The following is a 22,772-nucleotide window of genomic DNA, read 5'->3' as shown; positions in this document are numbered from 1 at the left end:
GGTGCATTTTGCTTTCTTCTTTTCTATTTTTGACATTTTCAAAATCTGAGGCAATAAGAATACATAGTTATTGTATTAGGAAAAAGTCAATGCTTGTCTCAAAGATCATAATACTTGTGTACACCACAACAACATAAAGCAGTCGATGGAAGGAAATTATTAAATATATGGGCAGGTCAGGCATAAATTCAGAGTTATTTCTTGGAAGTATTTAATTTTGTTATTATAAAAATCAAGGAAAGGGACATAAAATTTTGGAAACCTACACCCACTTCATAGGCCCGTTCTTTTAGTATTCGTAAACTAAATCTAAAATTGCATTTAGTATTCTTCAATTTAATTTCCCATTTTTAACTGGAAAATTAAAACCACAATCGTAGTAATTATCTTTATTGTAATTTTTAATATTAGAAAAGTAAATCTTCTTTTCTCCTCCTTACATTGCAAGTCATGCCACCTCTGTCAAAGCACTTTCATGATAAGGTCACTTGATCCTGTGAGTCAACAGGCAGTGCTGTTAACTCTAAAAGTGAAGCTGGTAGCAACATGGATGGACCTTGAGAGTGTTATGCTGAGCGAAATAAGTCAGGCAGAGAAGGACAGATATATGTTTGCATGTATAGGAGGATTAGGAGGAACTTAATGGAGGACCATGGGGGAGAACAAGGGCGGAAATGGTGGGGGAAAGGGAGAGAGACAAACCATGAGAGACCCTTGAATGCTGACAAAAACTGAGGACTGATGGATGTGGGGGGGAGGGGGGGATGGGCATGGAGGAGGGCACTTTGGGGATGAGCACTGGGTGTTATGTGGAAACTAATTTGACAATAAACTATTTGTAAAAAAATAAAAAAATAAAAAAAATAATAAAAGTGAAGCTGGTGATGTGCTGGGAGGTCACTTTGACAGTGAAGGAGCCGAGGTCACCTGACTCCTCAGCCTTGTCTCCTCTGCCCCTTTTAAGGTACTGCATCCAGCCACATGCCCAGCTGTAACCAGCCGTAACTGCCAGGCATTCAGACCTCGGACCCTGCAAGGCCCCACTAACTCACAGCCACTCATGTCTTCTTAGCTTCAGCTGCTGGCCTTCTGTGCACTTTGCTTCTCCTCATTCCTGGGAACCCTTTTGGGTCCCATTCTGACATTTTGGACCAGCATGGTTTTTCATTCAGAGACATGATTGATGTAATTCCGCTGTATCTCTCGCTGCCAAAAAGGGACCCATGTGGCAATTTTTAATGATCTTCCTTGTTAAATAGGTGCTGTGACTGAGAAAAGCTCTGAGAGTGAATTTTCTGCTTGTAGCATAAATTCTTTAAAGAAATTTAAGTGTTAACAGCATACAGTGGTATATTTCCACGTTAGATTGGTGAGACCTTACTCCTGTACTTCCACTTTCCCTGTCTGTGAATTTTTTTTAATGTTTATTTATTTTTGAGAGAGAGACACACAGAAGTGTGAGTTGGGGAGGGTCAGAGAGAGAGGGAGACACAGAAGCCCAAGCAGGCTCCAGGCTCTGAGCTGTCAGCACAGAGCCAGTCATGGGGCTCAAACCCATGAATGATGAGATCAGACCTGAGCTGTAGTCGGAAGCCCAACTGTCTGAGCCACCCAGGTGCCCCTTGCTCTCCCTGTATTTAATGTTCATCAGTCGAAGTGGATTCAGATATGAAGATTCAAGTCATTCTGTCCTACATTCATGCCATCGTGCCCCATCCAACCTGGAGGGCATAATCTAGTGCTTTATTCCCCATAGTCCTAAGAGACTCAGGCCACTTGACAATTACAAGCAAGCTTGAGAATATTTGTTTAAATTTAACAGAAACTAAGACATATTTTACTCCACAGAGCTTTCACTGGAACCTAAAATCACATCTATATTAATTCATGTGCAGCACACTTTAAACAAAACTCATGAAAAGACACATAAAACAGAGAAAATGAAGACTACCCTTGCTCTGAAATCTAATTTCTGAAAGATTTGTTTTATTTCAGTTATCTCTGTAATAATTTAATAGTATGTATTCCTTGGTGTATTTAAAATGAAATCATAAAATAAAAAATATATAGAAAAGAGGATTTTATAAAATGTGATAAAAATCAATAAAATTAATTTTGTTCAACACTAAATGATAAATCAACAAAGAACAGTAAGGCAGTTATGCACTCTTCATATTTTATATTCCACTGATACTAGTGAGATAAGCACTTTTATTTTTGTTGAAACTGAATCCGTTTGAAAAGCAGCTTAGCAGTGTTTACGAAAAGCAGAACCAAAGAAGACCAATATTTAATTCCTCATTCTTCCCTGTATTCAAAAGGGATGCAATAAAGTAAATTACAGTGTGTTTTTAATTAAAATCTGGTACAGTCATCACAGTGATATTTAATAGATTTAAAATCTATCAAGGGATAAACACATAAAATAACAACTGAATTCCACCTGGATGAAATAAATAGTATTGCAATGAATTTAAAATATAGTATAAGTATTAAGTCTCGTATGAGGGATAGGAGTTGGCACGTGAACAAGATTTTCTGAGTTTTCATGTAAAGCAGACATGTAGCGTTTACAAAACCCTATATTGCATAGCATGTATTCTCCTAGATTGATGACTTATTTGAATAAGTTAGTACTTGGGTTACACCGAACAATTTTGGAGGAAAACACTTCTACATTTGATTAGCAATATGAAACTAACATTTAATAATTTTTATATTCAAAATTCACACAAAAACTAAAACTTGGAAATATATTTGAAGTTAATATGATAGACAAAGAAAAGGTTAATATATTTAAGAAAGAATGATGTTTAAAAACAGGTGAGCCCTACCATTCAAGGAATATTTTATTCCAGTCTTTCAAAAACAGTTTTAATTTTATGAGACTCATAACTTTGGCATCAAAACCAGAAGGCAGTATGAGAAAGGAATACTACAGCCCATCAAAAACATAAATGCAAAAATCTTCAGCAATGTATTAGAAAGACCTATACTGCCTTAACAAGCAAAGGAGAAGAAAATATGTGACTGTCTCACTACATGCAAAATAAAAAAAACCAGAAGCATTTAGTAGATGTATACCTCTCTATAAAACAAAGCTTAGCGAAGCAGAGTGGAGCAAACAAAAGATTTGCCTTAACATGATTAAGAGAAATCCACCAAAAGCTTGTATTTTATATAATTCTAAATAGTGAAATACTATAAAATATAGTATTAAATGTAAAATAAACTATAGTATAAAATATAAAATACTATAAACATTCATATCAATATCAAAATAAGAATATTTTGGAGGCTTTATTTTGACAGTAAGAAAAAGTAAAAGATATAAAGACTAGAAGAGATAGAGTATATTCAGATAATTTGTCTACATAAAAAATATAATCTATAAATTATTGTAATTAATTAGAAAGTTTATGAAAGCCATGGTATGAAATATTAATATAGAAAATCCAAATGCATTTGAGACACTAATCTAAATTTGTATACACATCGTTAACACTAACTTCAAATTATAATTTAAAATTGTATATAAAGATATAATTATACAAATATATACTTACAAAGAGAGAACATCTTTTTAAATGTTTATTTTTGAGAGAGAGAGAGATAGAGCATGAGTCGGGGAGGAGCAGAGAGAGAGGGAGACACAGATTCTGAGGCAGACTCCAGGCTTTGAGTTGTCAGCACAGTGCCCAACACGGGGCTCAAACTCATGAACCCTGAGATCATGTCCGGAGCCAAAGTCAGACGCGTCTCCTACTGAGCCACCCAGATGCCCCAAGAGAGAACATTTCAATAGTAACAAAAAAGCAAATTGTCTAGATATATCTAACATGATATGTGCAGGAAGTTCAAGGGGAAAATTATAAAATGTTGCTGAAAGTCCTTCATTTCTAAATGAAATCTGAGTCTTTCTTGCAGCATCCGTTACTCACTGGCTCTTTCCCACCATTGTTCAATCTTGTTTTCTACCCCCTGCCCCCCACCAAGTTATAGTGTTCTATATATACAGTGTACCCATTGCTTAAATATTTTAGCCTAAGACTTTGGTCACACTCCTCAGCAATGGCCTTGCCCAAACTCTGGTTATACACATGGGTAATCCTAGAATTACAGTGGCTTCTTTTAACCTAGTTTTCTTCTTCCCAAAGAATTATCTAGAATTCTCCCTTACTTCAAGTACCCATTCCCGTGGCCATACCAAAAATTGTTAGCCTCATTAGTGATATTACTTCCAGAGCCACAATTTATTTTCTGCTCACTCTACATAGTGCCACACATTGACCTTTCCTTGAGCTCTGGCCCCTCATGATGTTACTTCCTTGATTAAAATTCTCTAGTTCGTCATTGATGCCTGTCCTCAAAACACAAGTTTTCCTTCAGCCCCTTTGTAATACTATCTGCTAAAATTCCCTATCTGCACCCAGATGACCAGAGAGGGATTAAGAAAAAAAACAACCATTTAAACTACCTTCCATCTAAATGTACGCTCACTGACTTCAAGCGAGTACTTTGTGTTGCCCAGCAATCCTCCTACATTTCCTGGCTATGCACGCTCTCCCACTTTCCTAGATGACTTTCTCCTTTCCTCCAACAAACAACATGTCCTCTTTCTCAGGTGATTCCCTTGTTTCTTATTTTACTAAGAAAAATAGAATCAGTCATGAGAGAATTTCCATATGCTTCAACCACAATAGCTACCACAATAGCTGCCTAAATATGTACCTTATTATTCCAGGATTTCACACTATCCCTGTGTTTTTCAGTATCCTCTACTGGCTCTTCTTCATCTTCTTAACCTTCAAATTGTAAATTTCCTTAATGTTTATTTATTTTTGAGAGGGCAGGAGGGGCAGAGAGGGAGGGAGACACAGAATCCAAAACAGGCTCCAGGTTCTGAGCTGTCTGCACAGAGCCTGACACGGGGCTTGAGCTCACAGACCCTGAGATTGTGACCTGAGCCAAAGTTGGATGTCCAACTGACTGAGCCACCCAGGCGCCCCTCAACCTTCAAAATTTTAAATGGCAGATAGTTCAAATTTCTAATTTCTTTTTCCTACTGACATTCTCTTCACACTTGCTAAGTGACATCCAAGCTTATGGCTTTAAATACTATTCGTATGCTGATGACTTTCAAATGCTTATCTCTAGTTTTCTAATACTTTATACTTAACATGCAAAAACTAAATCCCAGTCTTCATTGCATCCTAAACCTCTTCCAGAGTGTTCTCAGTAAGTTCCGCTCCATCTAAGCCAGGATGTTTAGTCATCATTGATATTTTGTGATATTATTGCTCACATCCAATATGCAACCCATTAGCAAATTCCATTGGTTTTACCTTCATAGTATGTCCACTTATCAAACCTTTTATTGCAATTTGTTTCACCCATCTAGGAGTCTTGCCTTGATTATTGCAAGTTTTACTTGATTACTCTTAGTTTTTCCTGCTTGCACCTCTATTACTCTTAGTCCATTTCAACGCAGGGGGTGGTCAGATAGGGGTCAGATAGTAGTGTCACTGCTCTTCCTAAAATGTTCCAGCTGCTAATCGTCTCATTAGAAGTAAAAGCCAAAGTTCTTAAAATGGATTAAAATTTATCTGTAGTCCCTCACCTGGTGCTTTTGTTAAACCTTGTCTTTTACTAATTTTCTACTTGCAAACTGTACTCCCATCAAATTGGCCAAATACCCTAATCACACTCAAGCGTCAGGATTTTTGCCTTTACTGTTCTTCCTTCTTCCAGGAATGCTCTGCTCTTAGATATAAGCTTAATGTTCTCTGTCTTCAACCTTCTACTCAAATGTCATTATACCAATAAGACTTCCTGTCACACCTCAGTAGGGCAGTGACCTCATCTTACCCCTGGTGCTTTTCATTTCCTCTTACTCCACTGTATTTTACTCTGTGGCTGCTACCATTTACATGCATTCATTCATTGATTTACTCATCCACTTGTTCATTCATGTTGGGTGTCTTTCTCTTTCCTCTCTAGAATGTAAACTGAATAAGGATTTTGTCTGTTCTGTTCATTGTTATATTTCCCAAAGTTTGAAGAGTGATTGGCATAAAATAGATGTTCCAGAGTATTACCAAATGGCTGAAAGAGTAAACATTAGCACGTGTAGATTATAATGAACATGAAGAGAACAGCTAATGTGCAGGGAGTACATATATGTGGAATGAGAAGAGCACAGGGCTTAAGTTTGGTCCCTGGGAAGGAAGAATGTTCAAAGGCTGAATAGGGGAAGAGAACCACCATCAGTAAGACTGAGAGAGAGTAGCCTTAGAAAATAATGAAGATAGTGCTAATGATAATTATAATAATCATAATAGATTATGTTGTATCAAATATTATGTGCAAAAGACTTCTATATCCATCATCATGTTTAATCCTTAAAAGAATGCTGTGAGGTAAAACTGTAAATATCTCCAATTTTACCAATGAAAAAACAGAAGTTTAGGGGGGTAAAATAATGTTTCCAAACCTAAAAATGACTATTGGGACAGAATCTTAACCCATACACTATTATCGAGAGAAAACAGAGTTGTGGAAAGCCAAAAAAAAAAAAAAAAATTGGTGACTTTCAAAAAGGAGATGGCGATAAACACTGTCAATGAGATTAAAACTAGCATCACTAGTCAGAATTAATGTGTCATTCTTAGAGAATTAAGTATAAACTTGGCCCATTCACTACATTTTCAAGAAATAAAAATTTCATGGACATATTATTCAATAGGTTTCCCTTCAGTGCAACAGATAATAAAGAGAGATAGATTTTCAATTAAAAGTGATGTTTGTGAACTAAACGATCAAGACATTAGTAATAATAACCCCCTACTTACTACAGTGATTAAACCTAGCCCAAGATGGTGGTAATTTAAACTTGCTATTTGTTTGATGTTTCCTCAGGAGTTGAAGTTGATTTTCCAGTTTGTTTGTTTTTTTTATCTAAGAGGCAAATAATACTTATTAGTTATTTATGATTTATCTGTAGCAGTGCCGTCTTAGGGATCACATGCTGTCTTAGGGGATACCCAGCTTAAATTTTCAGTAACAGAAAGTTGGATTCAACTTGTTAATAATTATTGTGATTGTCTCCTTTCTAGAGAATTTTTAACTGGATCTTCATTTTCCTTTTGACTTTTGGGATTTTTGCGGGGCGGGGAGAGGATTTCTTACTTTGTTAACACCTGAATTCTTGGTTATTTATTGCTTATTTAAACTACAAAAGTAAAGGCACCTGACTAACCCAGTTGATAGAGCATCCAACTCTTGATCTCACAGTTGTGAGTTCAAGCCCCACGATGGGGGTGGGGCCTACTTAAAATGAATTAAAATTAATTAAATTCATTAATTAATTAAAGTAACATTAGAATTCTTTAAAAAAATAAAAGTAAAAGTAAGAACTGAAACTAAGAAAATAAACAATAAGTATAAAGTTATATAGAAGGCAAACTAATACTATTATTATTCATGATAATAATATTAATATGATATTAGGCCAGTTCCACCTAATTAAAAGAGGCTCACATACGTATAAGCTAAATTAAGGAAGACCTGTGTTGTTTGTAGGAGACTCAGGAAAATAAAGTGCTATTTTGTTTTTAATTCTCCAACCTCAAATCCTACCCACCAGTTCCTAGTGAACTAGTTTAAAACTGAATTCCACACTATTTTCACATAGTCTCTTTCTGTCTCTTCTGTTTCAAATATCTTTACTTATTAACTATATTACCAAACCCCAGGCACCATACAAATAGACATTTGAATTAACTCCAGTATTGCCAGATTCATTGCTCAAACTATTTTTTCCTCCCTACCTGGAGGTGAATCACTTAATATGTGGTTACAATTCTTTCTGGAAAAGTTGCTTCTATCAGATATACGAGTGATAGACCTTCTGAATTCTAGTATAACAACATGTGTCTTTTATCCTAACAAGAAAGTGATGATAACTTGGTTGGATGCACTATTCTTGAGTCATAATCTTTTACTAAAAACTGTGTATAGACACAATGACATGTCTTGCAGATTTTATTCTTTTTAATGTTTATTTATTTTTGAGAGAGAGTGAGCACAAGTTGGGGAGGGGCAGAGAGATACAGAGACACAGAATCCAAAGCAGGCTCCAGGCTCTGAACTGTCAGCACAGAGCCCTATGCGGGGCTTGAACTCCCGAGCTATGAGATCACGACCTGAGCCAAAGTTGAAGGCTTAACCAACTGGGCAATCCAGGTGCCCCTTGCAGATTTTAATAAGAGAAGATAAGAAGTTTGATATTAGTTTAATCTCCATTGTCACCTGCTCATTTTATATATGGATCATTTTATATTCTTTCTCTTTAAAAAAAAAAAAAAAAAAAAAAAAAACCTTGGAAATCTGAGATATCAGCAGGATGTGTCTAATTGTATGTCACTGTTTTCATTGTTTCAGCCAAAGACCTGATGAGCTCTTTTGGTGTCCAGACTCAACATTTCCTTAGAATAGGACAATTTCCCTTAGTATTTATGCCTCATTTTTTGGTCACCGTTTCTCCATCTGTTCTTCGTTTTCCCCTTAAATATCGTTTACTTACATTTAAGTCCTCCGGATTTCCCTTAAAATCCCCAAGATTTTCCTTCATGAAGTCAACATCTTTGTGTGTGTGTATGTGTGTGCACGTGTGTGTGTGTCGTGATCTATTTGTTCCACTTGACAGCATAGGACATGTGTAACCATACAACATTGTATCTTTGACTTTAGATGAAAGTGTAATTTTTTTTATTTCAAAAATAATGCTTTCTTTCTTTTCTTTCCAAAAAGTCCTTTAAATTCTCTAATTACCTTTCCTTAAAAACAGCTCTCTGGTTAGTGCTTTCCAGTTAAAATTCTCATTTGAGTTTTCCATTTCCAATTAAGTCAGACTTGGAAGAGTTTCTTAACTTAAATATGCAATAGATAAAATTCAAGGATATCTGAAGTAGGAGAGAAAAAAAAATACATCTATATTTTTACTAACTTCCAAGTAGAATATATAATTTCCTTCAATTATGAATATAGGCCAAAAAGTTAGCTTTGCTAGAAATTCTTGTGTCTTTGTCAATAGTATAAATCATAGATATTTTCCTCTCATGTTACCATTTTAACATATACTTGATATACGTTATTATTTCAAAATTAGCCTAATTACCTGCCAATAGGTCTTTGTATTTAATGCATTAATAGAGAAGAATATGTGTTACTGCTTCACATATTAGTCTTTAAATAGATGTAAAATATATTTAAATGCCTTTTGCTGTTTAAAACTATGAGTTTATGTGTAGAAATAGTCTTTCTGAGTAAGGATCCACAGGATACTCCACATTTCCAAAGGACGCTGTGCTACATGAAAATTTAAGAAACTTTGATTTAGAACCATATGCACAAAATAGCGGCTGATTCCTTTCGAGCTGTTTTTGCTAATTATTTTCTGGATTCAGATTTCTTTAGATGTCAGACCAAACTATTAAGAGTCTTTAAATTTTCAGCTACTCAGAAGTAGTGGAAAGCACAAGAGTCTTTGTTCTTACAGATCACTGTGAACATACTGATAAATCATTCGTCCTATGTTGAGACCAGGAGCAAAGGGAATTCTTTTTCCTGAACCTGTAGAATTTTGAATTCTGATTAGTCTTTCCAGGCAACAATATGGGTCTAAAATAAAGTTGACTTTGTTTAGGTAAGATTATAACCTAAGCATTCATTTGTTCATCCATCTGTCCATTCATTCATTTATTCATTCGACAACTACTTGGTTTGTCTGTGTGTGTGTGAAAATTTCAAATTCTAAACAACTGGCATTTAATGAATTTTTAAACATAACTCTAAGTTGAAACTCCCTGATGTTGATTTGAGTTAGACTGAGTATATGAAAGAGATAAATTTAATATTTATAATCTTGAGTTTTAAAACATGTAGGTTTTGATACACTGGATAAAAAAATATTGATCTAAAAGAAAGATGAAACTAAAGAATTCAACAAATTTTATTGAAGGACTTTTAAAAAGGCCTCATACATTTTCTATTATAGTGCCATCAACTGAGATACTTAAAAAGTGAATGAATCATAGAAATTTCATGTTACATTCTTTTTCATATAACAGAGATATTAAGAAACAGTCACAAGATAATTAACTAATTAAGCATAGATCGAATTTAGAAAGTGGATCCATTTAGCCTTAGTAATTTAGGATACACCAAATAATATTATATAAGTACATTTCTTTTACTCAATTTACACAACCCACTTTAATGCTTAATTTAAGGTAATGAATACTCTTAAAGTGGAATGAATGTTACTTCAGGATAAATTTCTCTCCTAGATACTTATATGTCAGTATTAATAGTTCAAAAGTATCTATTTTAGTGACAAAGAGACATATCTATATTTGGGTAGAATATTACCCTCTAGATTTGAAACTATATGCCTCAGATTGGTGCTGAATCACTTCAAGGTGAAGAATTTGGATAAATTTGAGAAAAGCAATCCATTTACAAGTTAATAGGTTCCTTATGTACTTGTCACTTTTAATGTTATGTAACACGAAAATGATTCAGTTAATAATGTAACTAATGTTACGGTAAGGTTGACAAAAAAAAAACAGTGAACAAATATTCATTCATAAAGCTTAAACAAAAGAAAAAGCCAGAACAATCTTCAAGATATGCAATACAAAAAACATTTACCTGGCTCCAGAAGGAGCCTCTTTTAATTGCCTGTTCTACCTAGTTGTAGATTACTGGGTGAAATTTGTCATTAAGTCACTTAAATTTATATTTCAAAAAGTGGCGGGTACCTGGGTGGCTTAGTTGTTTAAGCGTCCAGCAGTCATGATCTCGCGGTTCATGTGTTTGAGACCCTCGCTGGCTGTCTGCTGTCAGCACAAAGCCTCCGTACCCCTCTCTCTCTATTCCTCCTCTGCTTATTCTCTCCCTCTCTCTTTCTCTCAAAATCAAACATTTAAAAAATTTTAATTTTTTATGGTATTGTTTTTTATGTTATGTGTTGTTTGTTTATTAGTGATCTGAAGATCAATTTTTATGCATATATGTTTGTCTGGCTTTTATGTCTGTAGATTTTGCTTCAACCCAAATAAGTGAAGCATAGTGTGATTTTCATCTACAGGATTATGGTCATGATATTTACATGCCTTAACCATGACAAATGGCAAATTAAAAAAAATTTTAAATCTATGTTTCTATCAAGACCATTTTTAGGTAATAGCTACTGAGTACCTACAGTAATATATTTATTTATTTATTTTTTTATTTTATCTTTTTTTTTAATTTTTTTAATGTTTTATTTATTTCTAGGAGAGAGAGACAGCGTGAGCAGGGGAGGGTCAGAGAGAGAGGGAGTTACAGACTCTGAAACAGGCTCCAGGCTCTGAGCTGGCAGTCAGCACAGAGCCCGATGCGGGGCTTGAACCCACGAACCGGGAGATCATGACCTAAGCGAAAGTCGGACGCTTAACCGACTAAGCCACCCAGGCGCCCCTATATTTATTTCTTTTAATGTGGGGAAGTATGCTGTTCACTTGTAACATTGGAACCCCAAGAGGGAAGAGGAAGAGTTGCATCTTGAAGATACTGAATAAAGCAAAGGAGAGAGGTTGGAACAAAATAGATCGGTTTAAAAATGAAGCATGGAAAAGAGAGGGCAAGTGCATTGTCTGGATTTTCTAAAGGTTTCTGAGATATAATGCCTTATATTTTAGACTTTTTAAAATTTCTGAGTACTTAATACATAGCAAAGTTGAATTGACTGATAATGTTCGAGCTGCAAGAGCAAAACACTGAGGGGTTATTATACCTTTCATTGCTTCTCACCCTCTGTGACTGGTTCCTTTGTTATCTGTGCTTCATTCAGTTCCTCATTGGAAAGCTCAGAAATGTGATTCCATGATGTCACCCATATCTGTCAGGCATTTCGCCATGTTAGAAAAGAAGAATATTAGCCCCAAACATTCTAACATTTCTAAAAGAGCTCTTTATTCTACACTTTTCAGCTCCCAATATATTTGCTACTTGTTAAGCAATGTAAAATGTTGCAGAATAGTAAATTCTTGTTAATACTTAATGAAAATTACCAAACAATTCTACAGTATATTTTTACAGTTAATAGTGGATTCTAACTCTGCTGGTCCATCATAGACAATGTGAGGCAGAAACACTACCATTGGGATTTGGCAAGTACTTAGAAGATTTTCAGAACAATTAAAACTTGGTGAGCATCTGATGTGATGTTGCAAACACTTGTTTCTCGTTTTTCTGAGTATTTCACATCTTATTTATTATGGTGGTGGATTTATAACGAATTAGTAAACATATTTCAGTTTGTTAAGAGACATGGGAATGTGCCAAGAATGACAAACACCTTTTTGAGGATGTGGACTGTTTCAGCTTCATTTTCCTAATTTCTCAGAGTCTAATACAGCACCAGACGATGCAGCCAATAAATATTTGTTGATTGATGTTATGAGTGAATTATTGAATCCAAGTAGTTATAAGCCATGGTATTATTTTAAGAAAGGGAATTGTCCAAGGGATTAATATTTTGGAAAATTTATCTTCGCCATAGTGGAGGGGAAGACTTGAAGGTCATCAAAACCTGTATTTTCTTGTTATTAGAATAGTTTGTATTTTATATTAATACCTTTTATAAAACCTTTGTGTTCCCCTTTTGCTTCACTAAGGCTTTAGTTCCTTTTTTTTTTTTTTTTTTTAGTTTTTGGCATTTATTCAGTTTTGAGAGACAGAGAATGAGTGAGGAAGGGCCAGAAAGAGAGGGAGACACAGAATCTGAAACAGGCTGAGCCATCAGCACAAAGCCTGATGCGGGGCTTGAGCCCACAAACTGAGATCATGACCTGAGCTGAAGTCGGATGCTCAACTGACTGAGCCACCCAGGCGCCCCCTAAGGCTTCAGTTCTATTAGCTGGTTAAGCATAAAGCCTTTTGCCCCACACCTTCCTTTCTCTCAATCTGCCTCTCTCGTATTTTTTTTTCCTTTTAAGAACATTTAAAAATGTACATTTTCCTAACTTTGTATTGATCTTTGATGAACTTTGATACATACATTTAATGCCCACTGTTTGCCTTTTTCCCTGTACCCCATCATCTTATCCCATAGTAGATTGATTCCTGAGGAAGGACTCTGTGAGCACAGCCTTTCCTAACTTCTTGCATTTTTGTAACTACCTTTTCCAAATGAATTCAGATGAACTGAATAGTTTCCCAGGAAAATGCAGTTTATACAAACTGACTCCATTATTGATATAAAAACCAAGCTAATTTTTACTCAATAAATAGGAAATGTTACTGAATAACTATCCGATAAAAGAAGAGCAGTCGCTGATGGGTTCCACAGGACAATTTTGAATGTTCAAAGATCAAATGATTTCAATGCTACTTACTTTTCCCCCCACGTGTAGAAAACGGATCAATCACATTTCGGATTCTTTAGGAAGCAGATAAAAGTAGATGATTGGAAAAGATTTATTGGAAAATGACATTTTCAAAGTAAAAGGAAGCAAGCAGGATTGAGAAAGGGAAGCTATGGGACCATGATGCAGAACTGACACAAATCCCTGCCGGTGTAAAGGGGGCTCGCAGGGAAATTATCCACTCGAGGTGTCCCAGGTTGTGTGGAAAGAACTAGACTCTTGTCTAGCCTACTTGTGCAGTCATTATCCTGGGCTCCGAAACTGAGGATGAACCTGAAGGGGGAGGTGGACAGCTGCGGGCTGTTAACGGACCACATTCTCTACAGGTAGGCAGTAAGTCTTCTCTTGAAGAAAGATCCGAGTGGCACATCTCCCTGTCTCCCAAAGGAAGAGAGAACCCTTATGCTTTTTTATGAAGCAAGCCCAGTATTCATACCAAAATTTGATGAAGACAGCATAATAAAGGTTATAAATCAATCTCACTTCTGAACATGGACAGAAAAAAATCTAAATAAAAATATTAGTCTTACTAAAAATGTTACATGTTTGACCACATGGGATTTATTTTAGGAAAGCAGAATGTTTCAACAGTAAGAAATTCATTAATTTCATTTACCATATTTTTAAGAGTAAGGGGAGCAATTATGTAATTATCTCCATAGAAGTGGAAAAGGCCTTAGGCAAATTCAACACCCATCTTTGACAGTAAATAATAAATAAAACAATTCAAAATGACTTCTTGACATGATGTATGGCATAAACAAATAGGTAGATATATAGACTGAAAGGTACATAAGTGGCAATACCAAGTGTAATTTGTGATAGTCAGGAAAATTGCTCTAACTGCTTACGAAAACTATTTGACCCAGAAATTGCATTCCTAGGTATGTATTAGCAGACATGGACAAAAATGTGCATAGGAGCAATATTCTTAGCCACAAATAGAAACTGGAAATCACACAAATGCTATTATCTAGAAGAAAATGTTAAATAAGTTGTGCTGTGTTCATAAGTGAAAACATTATGCAGAATTGAAATTGCAAAAGTGATTACTACTAACAATATTGATGTATTTCAAAGAGCTGATGTTGCACAAAGGAAGCTAGACGTAAACAGTACATTCTTTCTGATTCATCTATAGAAAGTGAAAAAGTATGCACAAGTGATCTATAGTGATAGCACTTAGATCTGCGATCACAAAATATAATGACTAGGGCTGCCTGAGTGGCTCGGGCAGGTAAGCATCCGACTCTTGGTTTCAGCTCAGGTCATGGTCTCACGGATGATCTCACCATCTGTGGGTTCAGGCTCCACGCCAGGCTCTGCACTGGCAGTGGGGAGCCTGCTTGGGATTCCTTCTCTCTGCCCCTCCCCTACTTGCACTCTGTCTCCCAAAATAAATAACTAAACTTAAGAATATATATATATATATATATATATATATATATATAAAATGGGTGCACGGTGACAAGAGGAAGATTCTTGATGTGTAGTCACCCTTCCAGATTTTTATCTGTGTTGTATCACACAGGTGCCTACACATATATCAAGCTGCACATTAACATTTGTGCATTTTAATGAATGTATCTTATACTGCAGTAAGTTGAAAATGAATAATTATTGCAATGCATCACAATATATTAAATAAAATAATGGAAGAATCCATGGGCCCATAATGATATGCAATAATAAAAAGGAGAAGGGGAAATATTTTTACATACGGAGGAATACAGCTTAGTAAATGTGATGACAGATTAAGAAAGCTCCCAGTTTTCAAACACCATGAAATTGTTGGTGCAGGCATGTAATTACCACTCAGTAACAGGCAATTTTTTAACAGTATTTTTGTTTTATTACTACTTTTCTTAACGGATTAGGAGAAGTCAGGAGCCTTCCCTCTGGGACATGTATAAATGCCGATACGTACCTGCCTGGCTGGCTGCTCAGAGGCCCCACAGACTTCTACATTGGGGGCATTTAAGATCAAACTGTCCCCAATGTCTAGTGGTCTCTGACCAGCTGGGCATCAAGCAGTTAATGGTAAAGGCAGCATATAATTTATTGTTGAATTTAGAATACATTTTAGAGTAAGAGGAAACTCTAAGACAATTAAAATGACATAATTCTAAAACTAGTTATTTATTGACCAACAAATTATTATTATATTTGTGGCCTTCTAAAACAGTTCCATTTAAAAGTTGTTTTACAAAGATGAATTCCTCATAAGAGATAAAATTCAAGATGTCCATGTATTTGCAAAACTAAAAATTCACAATGATTTACTGAATATTAAAACTCATAAACAGAATATTTATTCTTGGAATATTTTCACATATTTTATCAGTTGTTTTACCTTCTCTATCTAATACTAGGATACTTCTTCTGAAATATGAATGCATTTGGGGTGCCTGGTCTCTCAGTCGGTTAAGCGTCCAACTCTTGGTTTCTGCTAAGGTCAGGATCTCACGGTGGTGGGCTCAAGCCCTACATCGGGCTCTACCCCTGCTAATAGCATGGACCCTGCCTGGGATTCTCTCTCTCCTTCTCTCTCTGCCCCTCCCCCACTTGCACACATTCTCTCTCTCTAAAAATAAATAAACTTTGAAATATGAATACTTTTTGGTATGGATGTATTATTTTTATTTTTTTCATAAAATTTCCCGAAATATTTTTCAAAGTTGAATTTTATAGTTAATAAACTTAAAATCACTGACAGCTTTTGAAACCTAAAGAAATCTGGAATGAAATTATATTGAATTCGAAACCCACTTGAAATGGCATCTGTCACTTAAACATACGGCTAATATAGGAACTTATTTACTTACCTTGTTTTGTTTTACCTTATGTCTGCCTTAGAAAGAACCTTAAGTTTTAGTTAATAAAAGATTATTCAGTTTTGATTAATGAAATTTTTCTTTTTGTAATAAATACATAGTTAAATTTTTAATTAGTGTAATATTTAAAGTGAAAAGTAATGAAGTATGTATTGACCCCACTTGAATATGTAATGCTATCTCAGTAGTGTTGCTCTTTTTGCATTTATAATCACATTTTAAAATTAGTATGTACTGTATCAGCTGATTGCATACATTTTAAATAACCTTTTAAATAGACAACTACATCTCGTTAATCTTTATACAGTGTTTCTTATAAAACAAATAGATGTTCTAAAGTCTTTTTTATTTTTTATTTAAAAAAAATTTTTTTTAATGTTTTATTTATTTCTAGGAGAGAGAGAGAGAGAGACAGCATGAGCAGGGAAGGGTCAGAGGGAGAGGGAGACACAGAATCTGAAGCAGGCTCCAGGCTCTGAGCTGGCAGTCAGCACAGAGCCCGACGCGGGGCTCGAACCCACGAACCGCGAGATCATGACCTAAGCGAAAGTCGGACGCTTAACCGACTAAGCCACCCAGGCGCCCCTCTAAAGTCTTTTTTAATGTTTATTCACTTTTGAGAGAGAAAGAACGTGAGCAGGGGAGGGGCAGAGAGAGAGGGAGACAGAGAATCTGCAGCAGCTCCAGGCTCCCAGCTGTCAGCACAGATCAGCACAGTGCTCCACATGGGGCTCGAACTAATGAACTGTGAGATCATGGCCTGAACTGAAGTCAGATGCTTAACTGACTGAGCCACCCAGTCAACCCAAAACAAACAGATTTTCTAAATGGCCGGATAAATTAGAAGCATACAGGTTTAATTATTCTCATATACATATTATACTTCTATTTAAAAGTAGTATAATTAAAGTTTCACATGAGTTTTGACTTGCTTTTGATCCTTTTGTATTTTCCTTCATATTTTATAGCATTTTTTAATATGACATGTGTCATCATTTTTTCTGCCATGCTTGTCCTTATATAGCTATTTTCATATATGCCTCTATCACTTTGTGCCCGGAAGAAGAAATATGAAACCAAAAATTGTAAAGCAGTGTGGTTTAGTGTAATACATACAGGTGGACCTGGGTTCATATACTAGGTCTTCCACTTATTCACTGAGGAATCACATCTGTAAAGGTGAATAATAAATAGTGAGGGTTAATGTACCTAACATGTTGACTAAATAGTGCCTATTCTATTATTTTTGTCACTACCATTCCTAGAGTAAAATCCAAAGGAAATTGTGCATAAACACACTGGTGACCTGATTCATTAGGAAACATGTTTATTTCTGATAAAATGGTGATGTTAGCGATGGAGCACCTAATGGCATCTGGAAATATACAATGAAATATACAATAAAGTGATAGGTGAAAACAGAAAGCATGAGGCCAACCTTCTTAAGTTCTATTGCCACCTTTAATCAGAGGCTTGATTTTAGGAATTCAGTAGATAAACAAATATAGAAAAAAAGAAAAAAGATTGAAGAACTAAAAGACTTTTGTTACAGAATAAAAGCTTGGGTTTAAAACAAATCATTGACTATTTTTCAGTGTATTTCTTGATTATTTAGGGAGTCCACACCTCCCGAAGACAATAGCAAAGACTGTCAGTCAGAAACTAAGTTGGAAGCAAGGAAGATTTTTATCAAGTAAAGAGTTCCCATAGCCACTTATTTTAAGATTTCATAAAATGTCATAATTCAGATTAAACAAATATAATAATAATGTGTCATTATATTGAAAAGCTGTTTGTTTCTCTAATTTTCTCTTGACTCTTGGCAGAAAAAAAAGCCACCTCTGTCCTGCAAAAGCAGCCTGGCAAAAGATTTATGAACTTTGTTCAGCATTGCTATAGCATCCCATTTGAAATTCACAGGCCTGAACACATGAATAAGTATTCATCACCTCCGCTTTCTTCTTTTTTCTAGGTGCCTCCCATACTCCTTGATAAGCAGTTCTCTGAATTCACTCCAGACATTACACCAATCATTTTGGCGGCCCATACAAATAATTATGAGATCATAAAGCTTTTAGTTCAGAAAGGAGTCTCGGTGCCCAGACCCCATGAGGTCCGCTGTAACTGTGTGGAATGCGTCTCCAGCTCTGATGTGGACAGCCTCCGCCATTCCCGCTCAAGGCTCAACATCTACAAGGCCTTGGCGAGCCCCTCTCTCATCGCACTGTCAAGCGAAGACCCTTTTCTCACAGCCTTCCAGTTAAGCTGGGAGCTTCAGGAACTGAGCAAGGTGGAAAACGAATTCAAGTCGGAGTATGAGGAACTGTCCCGACAGTGCAAACAGTTTGCTAAGGACCTATTGGATCAGACAAGAAGTTCCAGAGAACTGGAAATCATTCTGAATTACAGAGATGACAGTAGTCTCATAGAAGAACAAAGTGGAAATGATCTTGCAAGACTAAAATTGGCTATAAAGTACCGTCAAAAAGAGGTGAGTGTTGGCCAGACTTTTTTTTTTAAATCAAAATGCTGTAGGACTTAGTAACAGTGAAGTAAAACGGGTGCTCTAAAATTTAGTTCGGGTTTTAGAGCACTTTCTTTTTTCTTTTTCTTTTTTTTTTTATAGTTTATTTATTTTTGAGACAGAGCATGAGTGGGGAGGGGCAGAGAGAGGGAGACACAGAATCTGAAACAGGCTCCAGGCTTTTGGCTGTCTGCACAGAACCTGATGCGGGGCTTGAACCACGAATCGTGAGATCATGACCTGAGTGGAAGTCGGACGCTTAACCGACTGAGCCACCCAGGCGCCCCTAGAGCACTTCCTACTTAACTGTAAGTGGATGATATTTATTGTTCACCAGGTTAATACTTATGAAACACATTGAAGAATGGCAAGAAACGGCTTAATAACTGGTGATGGTATTTGGTATATGTATTAAAATGTACACATTTACTGTGGCATCATGGCAAAACTAATGAATTTTAGAATCTCCTCACTAAAAGTTCTGGTTCTGCCATTTATAAGTCTTGTTAGTTTAGAAGGCCTTCTTACCTTCAGATCTCTTTGAGATTTGGTTTTCTCGTTTGCTTAATGGACTTAAAATTTATAATATTTAATTATATATATTTATTTATACATAAAATATTTTCCTCAAAGGTTTTTAGGAAGGATAAAATGTGGGGAAGTGTGTGAAGGCTCTTAGTAGATTATAAGTACTTATATTATTAAAATACATTATTAGAAGTTATTAATAAAAGAAAAGTCCTTATTCCAACAGCAGATGAAATAGTTAAGAGTTTTCTCGTATCTGGCTTAGTTCCTTGATTTGACAGGGATGAGAAGGTAAAGAAGTTTATAGCAGAAGAGTTATAAATTTCTCATGAAATTTCCACGGACTTGAATATTAAGTAAAGAAAACTCAGATCTATTATACTCATCACCGAGCATAATTGTTTTTGTTTCTAACTGAGTTAAATGAGTTCTCAAAAACCTATTTACTGCTTTCTTTAGAAAATGTTGGTTCTCTGTTCATGCTTGAATTCTAGCAATTATCTATTCTAGAAAAATAGTTGGAGAAAACTATATGATGTAAGATAAAACCAAAAAGAGTCTTCTGAATAAAAAATGTTTTCAATTTCTTTTGAAGTTAACTCTGATTATCCCACATTACTCTTGGCGGCTTTATCTCTTGCTACTTACTGAATATTTAGAGTTCAAGCTACCTGAATTTGCTTCCTTGAATTTTTCCTGTAGTTCTTTGGCTTGTTATCATGGGAGCCTGAAACTAATTAAAATGATCTTTTTCCCTATCAACGATGGAAATAACTTCTTTGGTGTGCCGTCCCTCTGATTCCAAAATCACAAACCCTAGTTTGAGACAGCCAGCAGTAGCCAAATAATTTTGTTTTTCGGTTCTTATGTTTAGGACTCAGGGACCTGATATTTTAAAGGAACTAGAATAGCTTTAATATACAACTATAAGAAATTGATGAAGAACTTTTAAAGATTTGAAGGTACTAAATATGACACGTATAAGTAACAGCATGTATTAGAACTGATAAAATGAGGCAAGATATTGAGGTGGACTCAGGAATTTAGGCCAGGTCTTCTCAAAAGCTATTATTAACGCAATATTATGCTTTTCTTTCTTTAGTTTTCTTTGCGTAGGGGTATTTAAGGGATTGGCACAGTAATTACAAAGGTCTTCTCCCGTGATATATCTGTTCAGTGTTGATGCTATCCTGTGGATGCTGGGAGAAATGAAATTCCCAGGATGTGAAATCCATGGAATGAAGGAAGAATGTAGTAGCAGCAGCTGGCTGTGCTCACCTGTTGCATTTTTGTTCCCTCTGCAATTAGTGAAACATCTTAGCTCTGTTTTTTGCCTTCACTGATTTTGGTCCTGATATCATAACTGATTTAGTTTTGTCTTTAGCCACAATGATTTTGTGAAAGCCCTAGAATAAAATACTTTTAGAGTCTTTTACCAGACTCATAATGAAATACTACATGACATTTCATCAAATGAAGCTGCCAAATTCCTGTCAAATGGTTGTCCGAGACACAAAATTTTAATACGAATTTCTAACATATTAACATATAAGTATATTTTTACTCACAAATCATTTTATGCATTCTATTCATTCATTCATTTCTTCATGAACTCTTTGGACATATTTTTAAAAGTGTATTTATTTATTTTGAGAGAGCGAGAGAGTATGCACATGTGTGCACATGAGTGGAAGAAAGGCAAAGAGAAGAAAGAGAGATTCCCAACCAGGCTTTACTTTATGCTATCAGCACAGAACCTGAAGCAGGGTCAGTCTCATGAACCAGATCACAACCTATGGCCTGAACCTAAATTAAGAGTTGGACGCTTAATGGACTGAGCCACCCACGTGCCCCTGAACATATATTTATTTTATAGAACACGTGGCAGGCAATGCTCAGGGTACTTAGGACTCCATTGTGATGTGGCTCTGCCTAGAGCTTCTAGTCTGTTACAGAGAGACAGTAAAATGTTCAATATAGTTCTTAGTATAGCTTCTGAACCACTGAAGTATTCATTGCTACTAAACATGTTTTCTTTGCCTCTGCTCTTTTGTATATTTCAGAAATATACAACGCATGCTTAACTTCAAAGCCTATTGAACAAAAAGCCACAAATTGAGTCCTTACAGGTGTCAGAAGCAAAGCTATAGAAAGTGTTTGATCATTTCTAAGACTGCTTTCAAGTTGCTTGTACCTTTTGCTACTATGAAGTTGTGCAATTGGAGGCTGAGCAACCCTGATGATACAACAGGATGAAGGGTGGCTAAAAATTCATAACCATGTAACAAGAAAATAAGAATTAGTAATATCTTTTAAAAGATACATTTTTTAAAAAACTGCATTTGCATTTTCTCTTTTCCTCTTTCCAAATTACAATGGGGAAAAAAATCAAAACAAAAGTCTTACAGAGTTGTTCTAGAGTATCTTCCCTTCAGTATCAAAGAGCACATTTCTCTTGGGTTGAACAGTTTTTCCAAAGTAAAGTAACACTGGATGACTAGTAGCATTCTAAAATCAAGAATAAGGTTTTACTTTCATAGAAACTCTTGGAAATCATAGGTTGTGTTTTATTAAACATATTCCTTAATTACCCAGAAATTATTGACTTCAGAACATTTAAGGTAAGATTTTCTGTTAAGATTGTGTGTCTTTGGTGAAACTCTGCTTTGGCATTAGTGTCTTGCCTTGTGTCATTTTACCGCAAATTTTCTTAGTTTTAGTCTAAAAATGTTTGAGGTTTGCCCTTGGCCTGTCTCTTATGATTTTGGAATGCCTTCTTATTGATCTTCACATGGCTAAGTTCTACTCACTTTTTCAAGCTCATTTCAGGTCCCCTCTCCCACAGGGAGATTCCTTTAAGCAGTCCCCATCCATAGAGCCTCTGGGGTAAGGCCCTCATTCCACACATTCTGTTTTGCATTGTATTGTTACATTTCTCTCTTCTCCTCCAGGTGTGAGTGCCAGGAACATATCTGTCCTATTTACCAGTCATACTTCTGTACTGACAGATAGAAAGTGTTCAATATGAATGCACCTGAATCAAGTTTCAGAATCTCTTAATTCTGCAAGCTTCCCTGCATATTTCTTTGTCTGACTAAATTGCAATGTTACCTAATTACCTAATAACAGCCTTCTTATGAATTCAAATATTAAAACAATTCATGCTGCTGGGACTTGATTGCAGACTTATTCCGGTATTTCTGTAATAGCAGCCAAAAAGAAAGGCCTGCATGAATTGCATATCATGAATATTTTTATAGGCATAGAGAGGGTTTTATAGTTTCTGTTAATACTGGAGTAATGATGTTATAGTTGTATTGACCATATACTAGTAGAATAAACATAATCTAGTCGCTCGCAATTCAAAATCGATGTATGTTAAGAACTGGGTTAAGTTGTGTCAGCCGAGAAAAG

At 35.6% G+C, this 22,772-nt stretch overlaps 1 protein-coding gene across 6 annotated transcripts in view; it reads left to right on the top strand.

The window, feature by feature from the left end:
* Window positions 1-22,772, top strand: part of TRPC4 (transient receptor potential cation channel subfamily C member 4) — a 138,237-nt gene that overhangs the window by 15,613 nt on the left and 99,852 nt on the right. For 5 of the 6 annotated variants that reach the window (XM_039253648.1, XM_039253647.1, XM_039253646.1 and 2 more), the window contains exon 2: window positions 18,279-18,797. The exons of the other annotated variant lie outside the window; for it this stretch is intronic. In XM_039253648.1, the coding sequence (XP_039109579.1) occupies window positions 18,279-18,797 (519 nt within the window). The remainder of the gene's footprint in view (window positions 1-18,278; window positions 18,798-22,772) is intronic. 6 annotated transcript variants of the gene reach the window in all.

Source organism: Hyaena hyaena, unplaced genomic scaffold, assembly GCF_003009895.1.
Source record: "Hyaena hyaena isolate Hyena2069 unplaced genomic scaffold, ASM300989v1 scaffold_457, whole genome shotgun sequence".
Classification (NCBI taxonomy): Eukaryota; Metazoa; Chordata; class Mammalia; order Carnivora; family Hyaenidae; genus Hyaena; species Hyaena hyaena.
The sequence above is the reverse complement of the archived record's forward strand: the minus strand, read 5'-3'. Positions and strand labels throughout refer to the sequence as shown.